The sequence below is a fragment of the Phalacrocorax aristotelis genome, chromosome 1 (genome assembly GCF_949628215.1).
Source record: "Phalacrocorax aristotelis chromosome 1, bGulAri2.1, whole genome shotgun sequence".
Lineage (NCBI taxonomy): Eukaryota > Metazoa > Chordata > Aves > Suliformes > Phalacrocoracidae > Phalacrocorax > Phalacrocorax aristotelis.
This window is the reverse complement of record NC_134276.1, coordinates 33977237-33994497: the sequence shown is the minus strand read 5'-3', so window position 1 is coordinate 33994497 and position 17261 is coordinate 33977237. Positions and strand designations below refer to the sequence as shown.

At 40.5% G+C, this 17261-nt stretch overlaps 1 protein-coding gene across 1 annotated transcript in view; it reads right to left on the bottom strand.

Annotated features, from left to right (window-relative positions):
• EPSTI1 (epithelial stromal interaction 1) overlaps positions 1 to 17261 on the bottom strand; it is a 49202-nt gene that overhangs the window by 17039 nt on the left and 14902 nt on the right. Inside the window, exons 4-6 of the mRNA XM_075087533.1 lie at positions 16041 to 16114; positions 15315 to 15398; positions 9523 to 9596 (exon numbers count right to left, since the gene is read on the bottom strand). Of these exons, the coding sequence (XP_074943634.1) occupies positions 9523 to 9596; positions 15315 to 15398; positions 16041 to 16114 (232 nt within the window). The remainder of the gene's footprint in view (positions 1 to 9522; positions 9597 to 15314; positions 15399 to 16040; positions 16115 to 17261) is intronic.

Sequence of the window (17261 nt, the reverse complement as noted above, 5' to 3'; positions counted from 1 at the left end):
CCTGGAGGTATTTAAAAGAAGGGTAGACGTGGTGCTTGAGGATATGGTTTAGTGGTAGACTTGGCAGTGATAGGTTAGCGGTTGGACTTGATGATCTTAAGGGTCTTTCCCAACCTTAACGATTCTATGATTCAGACCTGATTTAAACCGTAAATAAGAAATCTACTGCCTAAGGTCAGATCTGCTCCTCTCATCTGGAAAGCCCTCAAACTCACCGCCTGCTTTACAGAAACCACTGAGGTGTGTGCTACCATTGGCCATCCAAATGTTGGATTCGATGACCTTAAGGGTCTTTTCCAACCTTAACGATTCTATGATTCTATGTTTCTCTACCTATGTTAAAATTGCTAAAATGTAATTATTTAATTCTACACCAGAAGGACTAAGAACTCCTACAGAAAGTCTGGAATGTATTTGAGAAGATTGGAGCTCTACAAAGAAATATCTGGCAACTGGATGTCCTAATTCTTTATGGATGGTAAAAGAATGACATAGGGTATGTGGAAGTTCTCATTATTTACATAAAAATGGGGTGGAGGGTTAAGACACTGCATTTCCTGGATCAGCACACTAAGAGATTAAAAGCTATCTCAGTTTCAGTTTTAGAAAAGATGATTACAAGAGTGGAAGCAAATAAAGTTTCTCAGCAAGACTGTGCACTGCCTATGAATGCAGAAAACACCCTACTATACCAAATTCAGTAATACATTAATAAAGTGTCCCTATCACAAGAAAGGGACTCAGGTTTCCAAACCTGACTAAAGAAAAACTCAGTCAAGTCAGTCATATATGTTAATTCCTTGTGTATCATCTCCGTGGAAACCCAGCAATGCATATGGAGTTGCCAGACTGTCAAAAATATTGTCTGAATGGTATTTTTCATAATATTAAACCTATAGTCATAAAAATGCAGAGCATAGCATACACCACGCTGCAGGGAAAGGGGAAGCCAGAGAGATGACAGTTCAATTAATGTTCCAGAGAGGAAAGCATTATCTCCAGAAGGAAATCAGCATATCAAAGTGTCCATTGGTGTTCCACATTCAGACAGTTGGAGCAACATCTCACTCGCTTGCTAAAACTTCAAGGGATAATCAAAGATGCTAATAAAATGCGCTCCTCTAAACTAATTAATATTAAGGAAAGAAGGGCATGAGCTGAAGAAATTAATTTGAATACAGCAGCATCCCGTTACCCTTCAAAAATACCTAGGCAAAAGGAGATCCAAAATTTAGACAAACCAAGAAGATGGCACCCTCATAAAAGGGTGCTAACCTGATCTCTGACTACCCCTAAGCAACAGGCTGAAGTGAAGAGAACAGTTCAGAAGCACTGGTTAAGCTGGAGTAATCTTTTATCTGCCTCGGTAGCCCTGTTTCCCATTACACCATTGGGAACAAGCCTTTTGCTCTGTTAATTAAAATAGGCTACTTTCATACTGGTATGTTTAATATTCTTAGCATGGGAACTCAGCCATCTATATTGTGGTAACAGTTCCTGGAATAGTTTTGACCTGTTCCAAATAGCACTTTCCCAAATAACTCCTGGCTGCTGTCCGAGAATGAATATCAACCACAAGCAACTCCCAACAGGCACTTTGGATGCAACCGCCTCACTCATTTTGGGAGGTAAAAAAGTTTCCTAGCAATGGAAGCAGGCAGTCTCAGGCCTGTTGGCCTCAAAAGTGACAGTGATTGACAATGTTTAATTCGTTAGTACAGATGCAGCTGTGGGGAAGTGAAGCACAATACTGGATTTGGGGGCTGAAAAACTCTTTAAGAGCTGTCATGGGAAAATACTGACTCTGCTGCCAGGATCATTGAGAAATGTGCTAGGAGGGGACAGTGCATGACTGTGTAAATCAGTCCATGTTGCAGATGCTGTCTGTGGGTCCTCAGATATATGGCTTTACATTTCACAACTGTTCCTCAGGCAGAGTCCTCTCTTAAAATCTGGTATGTAAAAGCATATACTTGAAGCTCAACAAGTACAGGTAAAATGCAGAAACACGAATTTGCTACTTGTTCCACTGAGAACGATGTAATTGAGGGATCTAGAGTTGGCACCCTGCACATACAAGCTATTTGTAGATCAGGGAATCCACACAGATTTCTTATTGTTTGGGAATAAATTTGTGTACTGCCCACATTCCCACTGGGGTGAGACAAGGAGGTGGATATAAAAGCTGGAACGACCCTAGGTTCCTCTGGCCTAGGCAGCAGTTCCCTTGCTCTAACAGGGTCACCAGCCTTGACAGTCAAGAAGCAGAAAGCTCCACAGTTGACTCCAGCATGCAATTGTGGAAGATCTGAAGACCCACAAGTGATATCGTTGCAGGACCTGAGGTCTAAAATCCTGTGCAGAATAAGGTCTTTAACTTTGTGTGTCATTTGGTCTTAACTCCTGCCACATCTACAAGGCAAACAGAAGAGCCAGTTCTAAAAAGGATTCATCCTTAGGAACATAAATAAAGATATGGACTCATGACCCAGCATCTTCCTCCACCCAAGAGTTGCACAGCACTGCTTGCTAAGCTTTTTCATTTGAGACTGTATTCCTCTCAGAACAAAGACGTAAATGAAATAATTTTTCTGCCTACACATCAAGTTCTTGGCTTTAAGTCTGTCTTACAGACTAACATTAACAATGCATCAATTAAAAAGGTTTCTTATAATCTTCATATGAAACCAGTGGCAGTTAATTATTTTGCTTTAATTGATGGATATTGAAATGCCACGGTAGAGAAAAATATACTGGCTTTTATGCTAGTGCTTCTAAAAAAAAGGCAGCACAATACTTAGCATATATCTTAAATCTATTTATTTCTTTTGACAATTTTAAAAAGACAATGGCCACACTTATTACTACTGAAAACAAAATAGCTCCTGAACTCCTTGTTTTCCCAAGCTTGTTTTCTCCAGCACTACAATTCTGCTCTAATGAATGTCCACAAGTATGCTACCATTTTAAAAGAGTAATAAAAATTAAAATAAAGAATTCCAAGCCAGGTAAATCATTATAGGCATTTCAGAGAGGAGACAACATGAATGGTGGCTAAGACAACAGAAGTAGCATCTAGTGCTGAATGACATGGACATATCAGCTTCCAAATTCATTGTCAGTAAGCAATGCTAAAGTGATATTTCACCATTTTCTTCCAATTCGGCTGAAAAACTAAGTACCACGCACAATGCATATATCTAGTGTTAGTTTCACACATCTGCCCAGAAGTTTCACTGTGGTTTTTAAACAATGGCAGGCCTCCCCCTCTCAAAAAACAAAACCAAAAACCAAAACTGAATTTCATTCAAGACACATCTTTTTGCAGCACCAGTAAGCATATCTACACTTCTCCCCACTTCCGCATATTTAATTGGCTAAGTGTAACAACCTCCTCAACTTTTGCAGAAATCAAGATCAGTTGCTCAATGCTACCAAAGCCCACCCACAAGAAAAGCTGTCCTTCGTTTCAGTAAGGTCCATGGTGGGTGTGTTCTTACTGATGCCCGTGTTCCTTCCTCAGCGAGGGCTCTGCCTTGTGCATTGCTATATACATCGTGGTCAGGCACTTACAATGACCCACAAGCCAGGCTGGCTGGTACTAGGGCCATTGCTGCTCCTCTGTCATGCGGCCTAACAAAATCAAATGTTAGAATAGAATAAATTTGAGAAGTCGATGCAAATGTCAATGAGATTGCTGTCCATTTATGCAGGTTTCCCATAGATTCTATGTTGGAAGATGGAGAAAAAGACTCCAAAGGGAGGTGTATTAGGATTTTCACTAATGAAAATCACTTGCTAAAGTGGGAATGAAGTTGGGGGGGCGATAATACCATTTGTGAAAATAATCCCACCAAAGGTACATATTTCGAAATTAAGCCATTAAGAAAGTTGCAAGTAGCTTGAGTGGGGACACCAGTGGCTTTTGCTGGTATGCAGTTATACTTGCCTCCTCTCACATCCCCTCCTCTTTGCAGAGATTTACCACAGCAAGAAGTTTGCAAGGTTTAGATAAGTTCAGAAGGCTACAAGTAACTGCCACGTTTACGCACAGCAGGGCCATGACAAGGGGCAAAGTAATAAAAACATCTCCATCTGTCAGCAAGAAACATGCCCTCAACTCTACATGGATTCTGGTTCTCCTGTACCTCAACTCTAACCCGCACCTGCAGGACAGAATCCACTTTTGGGTATGAAGAAAAAAAAAGTGTCAGCCATGTGCAAATTGTCAGTCTGAACTAACACCCATGTTTTTTGGTGTATGTGTGGGTGGCGGATTAATCTTTTGCTGGAAGCTATAAGGTGAAAAATTACAATGTGAAATAATTAACCCATTAAATTTCTGCATAATGTTGATGGCTCTTCTGCAATGCCCTTTATTGGGAAGAAAGGCCATCCTCTGGGTATTTAGTTCACCTGCTTTCCAGCACAAATCCTTCCAGTCGCTATGTACCAAGCTTAATGCAGTATTCACAGACCGGAAGTAATGCGCAAGTATGCTAAGGAGGACTTGCACAGATCTAATGACAGTGATCAAAACTGCTGTCTCTGGCTGGTAGGCTTTCTTGTCTGTAAGTTCTTGGGCATGTGTTCCTGCTCTTGGGCATGAGAACAAAAAAATGTGGCAGTAGTTCATTTTAGGTATAAGGCTTCAGGAAAGTATAAAAATATGTTTAAAAAAAAAAAAAGGGCAACTTTCTCAGCAGAATTATTTTCATCACTTCCCACCCACACCCAAAACTAATCTTTCCTGTCAACCCACTTGGGTTTTTTTGTTTTCCTGACTGGATGAAAAATACAGGCAGGCTATTCTTCCTTCCCACCAACTCAACCGATATTCTTGGAAGTTATTTTAAACATCAGGTTTCATTTATTATCTGAAGTAATAAGCATAAATCTAGTTTTAAGGAAAATGCAGTTTTGTATAAGTCTATTGCATAGATCTTCCATTCTGTGTGCTCCATCTGCATGTGCAATCTGCTTCTATATTTTCAGCCAGCTTGCATGGGCAGATTAATGCGTACAATTAGAAAGCAACCTCACAGGCGTTCAATAAACTGCCTTCATTATTACACTCAAGAGAGTCCCTTTGGATGTCTATAAAAGCCTAGTTTTCTGCCTGTTAGCTAAATAATTGACAACGCTTAAAATAATCAGGAGCAAATGAACAAAACGAAGACCATTGTGGTGAAAAGAAGCAAACAAAAGATTCTCAAGGCTGCAAACCTTTTTTTGTGCAAGCCCTCTTTCATTCTCTCTAGCAACTTATATTAAAAATCTGGTCAGGTTTACATTTGCACTTCTGTAGGGAAAATTTGTTACCAGCCTGCTGTTTGAACCGCACATCATAGGGGACTGAAAACTAGCAAGGACACTAGTATTTATCCTGTAAAAATAGATAAATAAATAAAAATTCTGTTCTGATTCAGGTTTTATTTTCTTGCATTTTATGACTTTTGAAAAAAACTGCTTTGGCAGGCATGTATATATCAGCTTGGTTTGGTGAATCTCCTGCATTGTATTTGGAATATGTACTTACAGGCACTCTGGTAAATTTTGTTTCCAGCTCCAAATTCTGAGCAGAATATATTGAGTGCACACATGCACCCAAGTGCAGCAGTGCCAGGAATTTTTACAAGAGTACAACCTTTACAAAACCAGAGGCACGAAATTGTAAAAAAGGGAAGAATTAAGTGATATAACAACCATCATGTACTATTAAAAAGTAACCCTATGTTCTACACGGGTTTTCCCATTACATAAATAGGTAGATAGCTATTAGAAAAGTAGTGGACCACATCCAACACTACAGTTTCTGGGAAGTCAAATCCAATTCAAATAAAAGCACCTTACTGCAGAGCTGGGCTAAAACCATACAGTGAGACATGGTGCAGTTGGAGCACAGAGTCATACAGCCGCCACAGCAAGACACAGATAAAAGCAAGTCATGAGGTAGCCATCCCTCATTACTGTTTAAATGACAATTTTTGTGTCCCACCTAAAGAGGGATGTCATGAAAAGTCCTTCTAATCTCTTCTTCGTTCCTATTTGGAAAGATGGATACTCAGCCCTTTCCTCACAGGGATTAGCAATTGGAAAGTATGGACTCTACAAGCATTCCTTACCTTTTAATGCACTCTGACAGAAACACAGTCTCTACCACAGGCCACCAATGTAAAATGCATCAAAGACACCATTACTCAGAAGGAAGGACTCCATTTCAAGTGTAAGTAGTTCCCAGTAGAAAAGTGCACATGTACTCCTAATTTTCTAGATCTGGAATCCGCAGAGGCAGAACCACAGCAACACTATCACCAATAAATCCCTCAAGTGCTTCTCTGTTAGTAGAAACCTTAGCAATCTTGCCATGCATCAACTCCCCCAGCCCAAAATCTGCTCCTGTGTGCTCTTCAGGCTTTTTATACACAGCTACTTTAGGAGATACCTTGTGAGTTTTGTCCATTTTAGTCACCTAGTAGAGCTTGCGTCCACCTGGGTCAGAGGAGCTGCTGATCCCAAAAGAGAGAGGCTTGCAGACTTTTCCACAGCACTCTCCATGCATGTCTAGACCTCATTCTCATAAGACACAAACACATACTCAAGCAACTGTGATAACAGACACAGTTGACTTTCGAAGGCCAGTTATACACAAAGAAGCTAACAAGGCTTTCAAGAGATAGGAAATAACTGGATTCCGCAGACAGTGGACAAGACTGCAGACAATTTTTTCTTTTGGCATTCACTTACTTCACCTTACGCCCTTTGAAAGGGGATTTCAGTGAGAAGATCTTGTTTTTAATAGTGACCGGAATTTAATCAGAGCAATGAACTTCTGGGCAGCATCATACTTTATTGCCAGAGTACGTTAATGACATGAGAATCTTAAGTGCTTTTCCTTATCAAATAGAAGTGGCACTTCATACGGGAGAGGTACTGATTGGGCTGTGCATCGTGGAGGCTGATACAACTAGAGGTGGTGATCAATTTTAAAAGGTTTCCCAGCTAACAAGACTGCTGGGAAGGATTGATCTCCTCAGGAAAATTGTGATGTTGCCGGTACAGATGCTTACAGAGGACAGACTAACAAGGCAGCTTATCTTTTGAAATGGCTCCACAGGCCATGACTTTGCAGAGGTCATTGCTTTATATGCAGCGCATGACCTTCCTTCCCCCACCTCTCACAGCAAGTATGGAAGGACATCAAAATATTCTAGCAGAGACAGCGAGGAAAGGGGCACAACCTCGTATTTGTTCTCTTCGCCTCTAGACATAAGGTCTTAGATGATGGAAGTAATGAGTCACTCATTTTTGCATAGTAGGCAAAAGCACATCTCTAAATACCAAGCACTTTTATGTAAACATGTCTCTAATAACCAGCAGTACTTCAGTGGAGTTACTTTACAAGACCTGAGACGTCGCATGGTATCTTTCCATTACTCCTGGATGTTCTGCTCCATAATGCCAATGTGTCTTAGCAATGCAACCTTAACAACATCCGGTGGTAAAGACTCCTCTTCCTCTGCCCACCAGAGGATTCCTTCAGACCAGGGAAGGCAGTACTGTCACTCTGTACACCATGGAAAGTTTTTGCTTAAGCAAAATTGCACTCACTGTAGGTAGGTTTTCAGCTCACTTCCTCCAGGTGCAGTATCTACCAGGGCCCTTCTGGCGCATGTTCAATACATAGTACATACAAATAAGCTTCTGATAGTTAAGCATAATCTTGAGCAATGGAGCTCGACAGTCCATCTTTACCTTCAGTTGCATCAGTCAGTTTGGTTTCCTAAGATGACACCAGCTGAATGATCACAAGGCTTTCCTAAATCAGTGGACAGAACGCCTGCCAGCCTGTCTCCTTCTCGGTGCCCCCAGGCAGCCTGAGCTCCTGCACCACCTGGGGACCAACTGACTGCCCACATGAAGGTGTTTCAGAGAGTTTGGCCTGGTTTTGACAGAACAAAGCTTCCTTTTAATGGAAAATTGATGATCAGCAGAATTCATTTCACCTTAAGCAAAAAAATGGTACAGGCAGGGAAGGTGAGGGAAAGGAAGAGATAAGCCTCTGTTCATAACTGGATAATCCTTAAGACAAAAAAAGTCAGATTAAATGGGAAGATAAAAACCCTGGCATTCCCCTCAGGAACAAGCAAATCACATAACTGAGGACCCTGCATTGAAAAGATCTGATGAGGTTGTTGCTGAGCTAGGCTTAAAGAGCATGAAGGTGTCTAGTCTGTCAGAAACAGGCAGAGATCTAAAGCTGTGCAGGGTCTTCAGAATTCCTGAGGAATCAAGGTGTGTATGTGGGAAATCCACACGGGGACAGAGGACAGACAGCAGGCAAAATAATGACATCTAGAGACAAATGTTAGCACTGTTTAAGGAAAGGGCTGTACCTAAAGCCAAATGGGGATAAAAGGAAAAAGTCGAGAAAGGCTGAGATCAGTGAGAAAGCACTAAAATATCTATACATTATAGAACAGAGTCTGGGTAAATGATGAAGGAACTAGAGTAACTAGCATGGGACAAAAGTGACTCCTTTAAAGGTCACAGAAGAGGAAAGAGCAATCAGTCATACCAAGAACACAGGTGAGTAATTCATGAGCCAAAGATAAAAAAGGTAAAGGTGACTAAATAGCATTCTGTGTTAATTATGTGATAGAATTTGTTTGGATCAGTTAAAAATAAATAAGTAGGGTAGAGTGAACTGGCAAGGCAGGACCTTCACTGCCAATGGAATGAATTATGTTAGGAGTTAAACCATATCTAAATCTGACATTAAGGAGGTATTATTGGGAAACAGGTCTTCACAACAGATCTCTACATTAAGCTGTAGGAATATGTTAAATATAGGAAGACCTCATTATTTCCATGTGGGTTAGATTTCTTTACTAGTCACTTAAATAAATGGGTGGAAATGTAATTTAGATCCTGTTTCAATAATTAGTCTTGGACTGATTGATCACATATTGATTCAGTTAGAGAAAGAAAGCACAAAGTTGTTCTGCAATTCACAGTTTTCACTTCAAAATGTATGTTTTGAGAAGCTAAGAGAAATCTACTGAACCAAATTTCTCACAGAATAAGGTATGGGGGGGGCTTGGAATATTTCACAGAATCACAGAGTGGCTGTGGTTGGAAGGGACCTCTGGAGGTTATCTTGTCCAACCCCCTGTTCAAGCAGGGCCACCTAGAGCCAGTTGCCCAGAACATTTGGATATCTCCAAGGATGGAGACTCTACAACCTCCCTGGGCAATCTGTGCCCATGCTCAGTCACCCCCACAGTAAAAAAGTGTTTCCTGATATTCAGAAGGAACCTCCCATGCTTCAGTTTGTGTCCATTGCCTCTTGCCCCGAAGTCAAAAATTTTAAGTCAAAAAGTGAAAAAACAGCAACAGAAGTCAAAACTTTCCTGAGCCCCAAACCAGAAAAAAAGCAAACAAATAGAACCAAAACCAATCCCAAAACAGAAGGACAGGCAGATGAGGAATTTTAGGTAATAAGTTTCAAATTTTACTTACTAACATTGATCTTCAAATAACATCTCTCTTCTTTGCATTTCTTGTTGCCTTTTTTTAACTTCAAGCCTCTCTGCCTGTAGCATTAAAAACAGGAAAATGTACTTGAGATTTCCAGTAAGCCAGAAACAAACTGATTATTTCGATACAAGTATTTCATTATTCTGGTTTTTAAAACAACTATTGTAGCAGTTGGGTACAGAAGTGACCCAATCTCAAACTTAAAAGTATTCAGACATGACCGAACAGCTCCTAGTCAAGAGACTAGTCTGAAATAGAAAAATGCACTGTGCTCCTGGCAGACCCATCTATCCTCACAAAGGACCCCATAAGCCTTCACTGTTCTCATGCCACAGCACTGTTGGGGCCATCTCTTGGTATAACTGATGCAGCATTGGTCCTAGTAAGAAGGTAGGAGATACAAACCACCACACTGAAGCAGATGGTAGTTTTGCAGCACTGAAAGCACAGTGATACGAGTACACGTAGCTCTGCACATAGACCTGTAGCCTTCAGGAGCATTAGGTACTGGCCACTTGAATACATGCTAAGACGGATGAAAGTGGGAGACTTTTGTACTTAACCAGTGTTATTCTGCCTCCGTTGCAAGTGCAACTTGTATTCTGCTCAGTGCAGGAGTCACCCAAATCCTTGACACACAAAACTCCTCTGGAAAACTGGATACCACACAAGCGATTAAGCCCTTTCATACAAAATTACACAAATTTCCAGTGGAAGGGTCGTCTAAGCTGCCCCAACCCTCAAATTCAAGTAGAATTAAATGTGAAAATAAAGCAGAAACTAGATAAATTGCTGCAACAGCAATATGTAGCTCAAGCTGAATTCCAGTCAAAAGGAGGCCAGCCAGATTTTTTTTTGACATGGAGTCTGTAGGTAGGTCCAGTGGGAAGAATAGTCAAAAGACAGTTCAGTGTATTAAAAGCTCAAATCATAAGTGCCAAACTGGGATTTCTGCCCTGCTATATTTTGGGCACAAGCTCCCACACTGCAGTCGGTGAGGGGGGAATGCTCCAACAAGAGCTCCCAACCGAGGTCCACAACAACTAGCATGCTGAGCAAACTGCAGTCTTGGACTGTCACTCTGCTCATCGCCCACCCTCAGAATAAAAAAAAGTAATTGTTTGGTAACCCAGCAACCAGGCATTGCTCTAAATGAAGTGCCCTGGCAATTTCAGACTATACCTTGCAGAGATGAGAAGGGAGCTACAGGTGGGAATGGCCTATTTGCTCAGAGCCCCAAATCAGGGAGCAACGCTGTACCTGGGTGGAGGTGTTGTGCAAGGTGAGGTAGAATGGGGAAGGGGGGTGTCTGTAAGGGGGAAAGTGGTATTAAGAACAGGGCTGTAACCTCCCACCCCCATCATTTTCTTCCTCTTTTGCAATCAATAACATTTCAGAGAAATTACAGTTCTACTGGCAGTTATTCAATTACATTGCCTTCAGTGATTTCAGGGTGGGTATTTTTTAATTGGATAAAGAATGACTGTCTGCAAGAGATTTACAAAACAAGTGCAAATTCCTCCTCAGCATGTACTGGAGTAGGAAAAAAAATCCTGTCAGATGTCTGCAGATAGTAAAAGAGCCACTATGTTGTGTACTGATATAAACTGTTGGAAGGCAAATGACTTAGAAGTTGTTATTTGGAAAAGGCAATGGGAAAATAAACAAAAGGACGAAGACGAATCTCTGAATAAGACATGCCGTTGCTCAGTCATTTGACATGCTGAGACAATGGTAGAATGTATGAAGTACTGATGCAATTAAAAAAAATCAATCTAAAGTAAGGAATACCACCCCACAGTATAGGCAAATTCTGATAGTGTTAAAGGCATAACTTGTTTGCTCCTAACCCCTCCACCCAGAGGTAGATGATTTTTTAGGCAAAAGACTCCCACCCACTTATGCAACTTAACAATTTACAGGGAAAGAAAGGAAAGAGGATGAAAGGAAAGAGGATGCCATCTATTATTGTCAAAGGTGATGTTAATACCCTCAAGGCACCAGAAACAGCTCTCAGGCTTTTCCTCTCCACTGCTCAACACTGCAAGTTGATGCCTTCACCTCTGAAAAAGCATTTGACCCAGGATCCACCATCATATTGCAAGGCTCCTGAAAGGTCAAATCCAAAGCTCACTGGAGTTGCTGTGGTCTAGCTCCTAGCTAGAACAACAGAGCGATATTAACTTTGATAAATATAATCCTTCAATATCACCCTCTTCTCCCACTAGATGAAAAAGAAGGAAATATCCTACAGCTATTCTACCACCAGAATGGTGCCTGAAGAAAACTCCAGCATATTGAAACTATTTACTTGTGGCTGGTGTGACTATTTTCTACTCTGGAGGTTTACCCTGGGACCTCTGCTTAGGACACGTACAAATGACAGGCAATGGGACTGAGACATTCTGTAACTAATGACAATCTATCAGTAGACATTGCCAAGGCACTCCACATTTGGCACAATCTTCAAAAACAAAGCCAAGAGTGGAACAGCTGTGATATTGAAGGTAAACATGTTGAAAAGCATTAGCAGAAGGTCTGTAAAGTGCCTGGTTTTAACAAATTCCCGAAAAAGGCCATTCATGCTGATTAACACAGTCAAATTAAAGAGCACATGATTTGATAAAGAATAAAATGAAATTACAGCTTATTCTAAATAGGACAGTTTCTAAAGATGGCAGGACTGTTACTGTGTAATGTAAGACCAAAAAGAAAGTTGCACACAGTAGAAGTACACTGAGCCTTTTCACTTCAAACCTTTTGAATCTTTTAATATTTAGTCAAGATTTAGAATATACAAGTAAAGGCTAACGGCAGGGTAACAGGAATAGAGATTGAACAACAGGAAACAGAAATATCCAGTGCACTGAAGTTATGCTGGTTTGTGTACAGCACAGATGCAGAAAGCTTAAAAAACAAGAAGCCAAAGAGCAGCCATTTGTTTATTTTCTTCAGAACTTTGACAGTCCTTTCACCCAAAAGAAGTTATGGTGCAGCCTGGTCAAAATCTGTGATATGAAGAGCTGCCCAAAAGATACCCAACTGCAGATGCTTGATACTAATGAGAAAATAAGAATAATAACGCTACATCCCATGTACTCCCACACTTTCTGCAGATCAGACATGCATCTCAGCTCTAGGGACAAATACAGAAATAGGGACTCCCCTGCTAATGTTACAAAGCCTCTCCAAAATTATTTCAGTAAGCACTCAGAGATCACCAGCTCAGAAGAATGTCCAAACTCATGCAGCCCAGGGTTATCCTATGAACAAATCAAAGCAGCTGCAGGACAAGCTTCCTGACATGGAGTGCACAGGATCCCAAATGCCATTCACTGTTACACACAGGGACTCGAGTACCAGTTCACACAAACTGGTCCTGTAGAACACATAATGAGGGGGAAAGACCCACCTTTCTTCCCTCTGGGAACCAGAGAGAGACAAGGTAGATGCCAAGAGTGTTGATATTTCAGCACCTAACTTCATGGTTTATTAAAAAATGACAGAGACAGGCGGGTGGACTTGTACAGATGGTAAGGCAGACCTTGCCCATTTGGGCACTGCTTTGGCAGACACCCAGTTTTCTCTTGGTCACAAAGATAACGGGAGAGTGGATACTGCTTTTCTCTGCAAAACCACCATTGAAGCAATAACATAAACAGATCCTATGTTCATAAGCAGCACTGGCTTACAGAATATCATCGCTACAATCAAGGAATAACTGAGCTGAGTACCAGCACCCATTCTAGTCATCGTGCATTACTCTGTAGGGCTTTACCATTCACATTTGTTGGCAAAGTAGCCCTCCAGCTGTGAAAGTTTCAGGGCCCCTGCTGATAAAGATGGCTAGCCATTATCTCCTTTCCAACTGCCAGACAATTTTGTTTTTACTGAATGAGTAATAACCTTGAGCAAAAGAGGGACTGGCCAGCAAGAAAAGGCAGCTTGTAAATTTGTGGGAAGACATGCTCTCAGCTGATGCCCTGCACTTTAAAAAAAACCATTCCTCTCCTGCTGTAACCGGGGTCCAATGTTTGTTGTACAGTGCCAGTTCTTTAGGATCCCTTTCTTGTCACCCTCAGCTCTCAGGAGCCTTCCATCTGCAGGCAGGGTGAGATAGCCAAATCGACACCTTTAAGTGGCTTTCCAGCATGCTTTTCTTAAACACAGAGTTGAATATATAGACATCTTCCAAACAGAAATCTTCATCAGCCTAATCACTATTGTGGAAGACAACCCAAACAAAGAAATGAAAATTAACAGTTCCCTTTCATGCCTCTCTGTTTTATTTGTTTTCTTTGTGGGTATATGTTTCTTTATCCAAATTAAACAGTCTGTTTGTCAAAGATGTTTGCCATGGTGTTGCATTCTCCTTTAGAAGAAGCTGATAGTTACAGTTTTACTATCTACAATATCTATAAAGATTTTATAATCTGGGGGAGTGAAGGTAAGGAAATTAAAGAGCATGAAAACAAAACTGATACATCAATATATATTCTAGGTGTAACTATAAATTATAGCAGTCTTTCAACATTTTTCTTGTCCAACGCCCACAGGCAAACAACATATATTTAATAGGTGAATAAAATATAATTAATCCCCTTTCTACCACTGCTATCATCACTGCTTCTAGAGCTATACATGAGCTGGTAACTGTTAATGACATTTCCACATGATAACATTTATTGCCCCTGTGAGCTATTGTGTACGGGCTTATCCCCAAAGAGTAATGCTAACCACTGAAAGACTGGGAACACAGTAACCCTTACCTAGAGGCAATTAAGGCTATTTTTGTGTATGCATGCCCTTGTACGCCATCCAGTAGTGATGATTTTTTTAAATTAACTCTCAGCAGTCATCTTCTGCACAGCAGATAATTTTTACTGTTGTGAAGGCAAAACTTGCAAACCTGAAATCTCCCTTTCTCTCATTACTACTGTGCACATCAGTACCATGTTCCTCCTCTTTTCTTTTTTCATTTAAATTCCATGTTACACTCTCAAGTGAGTGCTACTTGGTTTCCACCACGGAGACACGAATGAACTTTTACAAAGGTTTATGCAGAACACAGGACAAGAAGATACTTTGTAAGAATAACTAGAAAAACAAACAAACAAACAAACAAACAAACAAACACAAAAAAACACCCACAAAATAAAACTGAAGATTTAAAAGTGAGCTATCATTCGTTTCAATATATGGAGAATATTAGAAGGAAAAGTGATCTTACATACTAGCAATACACCTGGGTGTGCAAGCCCCAAAGGAACTGGAGGGACATCTGAATTTCAGGGTGCAGTCAGCAAAAAGCAGATAGACTACATGATCTTTTTATTATTTGGATGCCTTTTCCACTATGACAGGCTGGATTTTCTTGTATTCTTCCCAGCAGGCAGTTGTGGATTTCTGTAAGGTCTTTGTGCCATCTGCCACAATCTGATCTTACAGAGAACGCTCATGCCAAAGTGAACTATATAACCTGTATACACAACATTAATCCTCACCATAGTGTTCTCTCTTTCTGCTAGTTCTTCAGGATGGATGCAGCTGAAAGGCTGGAGTTCCTGAAGAGCCAAAGGAATACTCAAGCCCCAAAGAACACCAGGTCAGGATCTTTCAGTCAGCTGCTGAGAAGAAGGACTGGATTTCCTAACTCCTTGATGCAGTCTGGGGCTACCATTAATTTTATTAGCCTGTTCCATGTATTCAGCAAAATCAAGCATCAGGACATGAACTTTGTTATATGGCTCCAATTCTGCAGTAAGCATGCTTACCTTTTCTCTCTGAATTGCTTTCTTTTTCAGGATTTCAGCTTCTTCAGCTGCCTTCTTTGCTTTTACATATTCCTCTCTCTTGTGCTGTATGACATAAATACAGAAAATTATTTTATATATGTATGTATACAAAGAACACATAAGGTAAATTGACTCGACTCCTGTACTGCACATCTTTGAAACTTAGTGTGTTTTAAACAAGTGTGTTTGAGGAAAGTGTCCAGATTTTTTTCTTAAAATGAGGCACTGACTAAAGCAGGCTGTGCACCAGCTACTCCAATATTGGTTTTACAAAGACTGAGAAATCTAGGACTGATAAATGGGCATCCTTGCAAGGAATCACACAGCTGATTGAGAACTTAAAAGCATTTATACCTTTTATAACAGGAACAACATTTCTACATAAGCACTGGATGGGGCGGTACATTGATCAATTAGTCGAAGTGTAGGCAACATGCCGAAAGGTACAGTGAGGCATGAAAGTGGCTTTACAACTGTACTGATTATCATTTTAGATGTGATCTGTGATACAGGTTGCTACATATTTATAGGCAGATTTCTCATTTTCTTTGGTGCAGAACATTCGTTTCTAGTTTTCTGCTGCATCCTTCATGACTTTCTTTTGTCAAGCACCTGTGAGTTCATTTTATAGCCACATGAAACACTTCACAAAAAGCGTTATTTTTTGAGTTCTTAAAATAAACAAACAAATTTATTCTTCCTGACCTTTTGCTGGTATTTAGATTGCATGAGCATCATTTGCTGTTTCTGCCTTGCTTGAGCCTCTGATTCCCTTCCACCTTAAAAAAAGAAAGAAGTATAAATTGCATTTTGCATGAGCATTTTAAGTTAAAATGTCAGTCATTTCAGAACAGAGCAATATAACAGATTGCATGTATGGATATACAGGAAATTTTTCATAATTACAGTAGCTGTCTGACATTGAAGAGAACAGACAGGAGACCTCTTTGATCATTTTGTCCATCCGTCAAAAGCACTAGCTTGTTATTTACAGAGCATCAACTATATCACCCACTCTACCAGCAAGTATGTCCTACAGTATATGATCAGTTCACTGAGGAACTGTTCCATTTTCAGAAAATCAGTCACTCTTTGCAGATGAGTCTTCATCTTCAGATCCAGCTCTCCCCACCTTTGCTCAGTTTGTCACACACACATAAAGAGTCAGAAATTTTGTTGCCAAAAAGTTTCTCTTTCATCAAATTTAGGAGCTTGGAGTCTCTGCCAGCTCTAATGGGATGCTATCATTTGAATATATTCTAAGTAATGACTTGGGGCTCAAGGAAGAATCCCCTTTCTGAAACAGAAATCAAAGCCTTTTCCCACAGACCTCATATTCATATCCAGGTAGCAGAAGGTGCCCTTTCCAAAGGCACAGGCTCTCTTTTGAGGGCATCTATACCTCTGGCCATAATGTTCAGCCTTCAATTAAAAAAAACCAAAACACAACCCAAAACCAAACAAAAAACCCCCAACCACACAGAGAAAGTGATAATAGGTCTTAAGGGATGGAGGCAGTGGGTTTCATTCTATTATTCTGCTCTACTATTTTCCAAAGTACTTTCTTGCTTTGGGAAATCCAGTAATTCATTCCCTCAGTTGCTGCGAAAAACAACAGAAAAACCAACAGCAGCCCCCGCCCCATTTTGAGGATGAGGGCTGTATTTTCACCTACAGATTTTCTGGTGAGCCCCCCCCATCTGCCTGTTAATTCTACAGAAACAGCTGGACTAATCTGTGCTACCTGAGGTGCATGAAACGTTAGACAGCTATATTAGATCTTTCAGGAGGGATCACCCTTCACTAGAAGTAGCTTTCTCCACTTACTAATGGAAGGTAACTAATCTTTAGGTGCTTTTGTGAGGTTCAGTGAATGGGAGATCAATTCCTTAAGTGTGGAAACATTCCTATGCACACAGATAACTC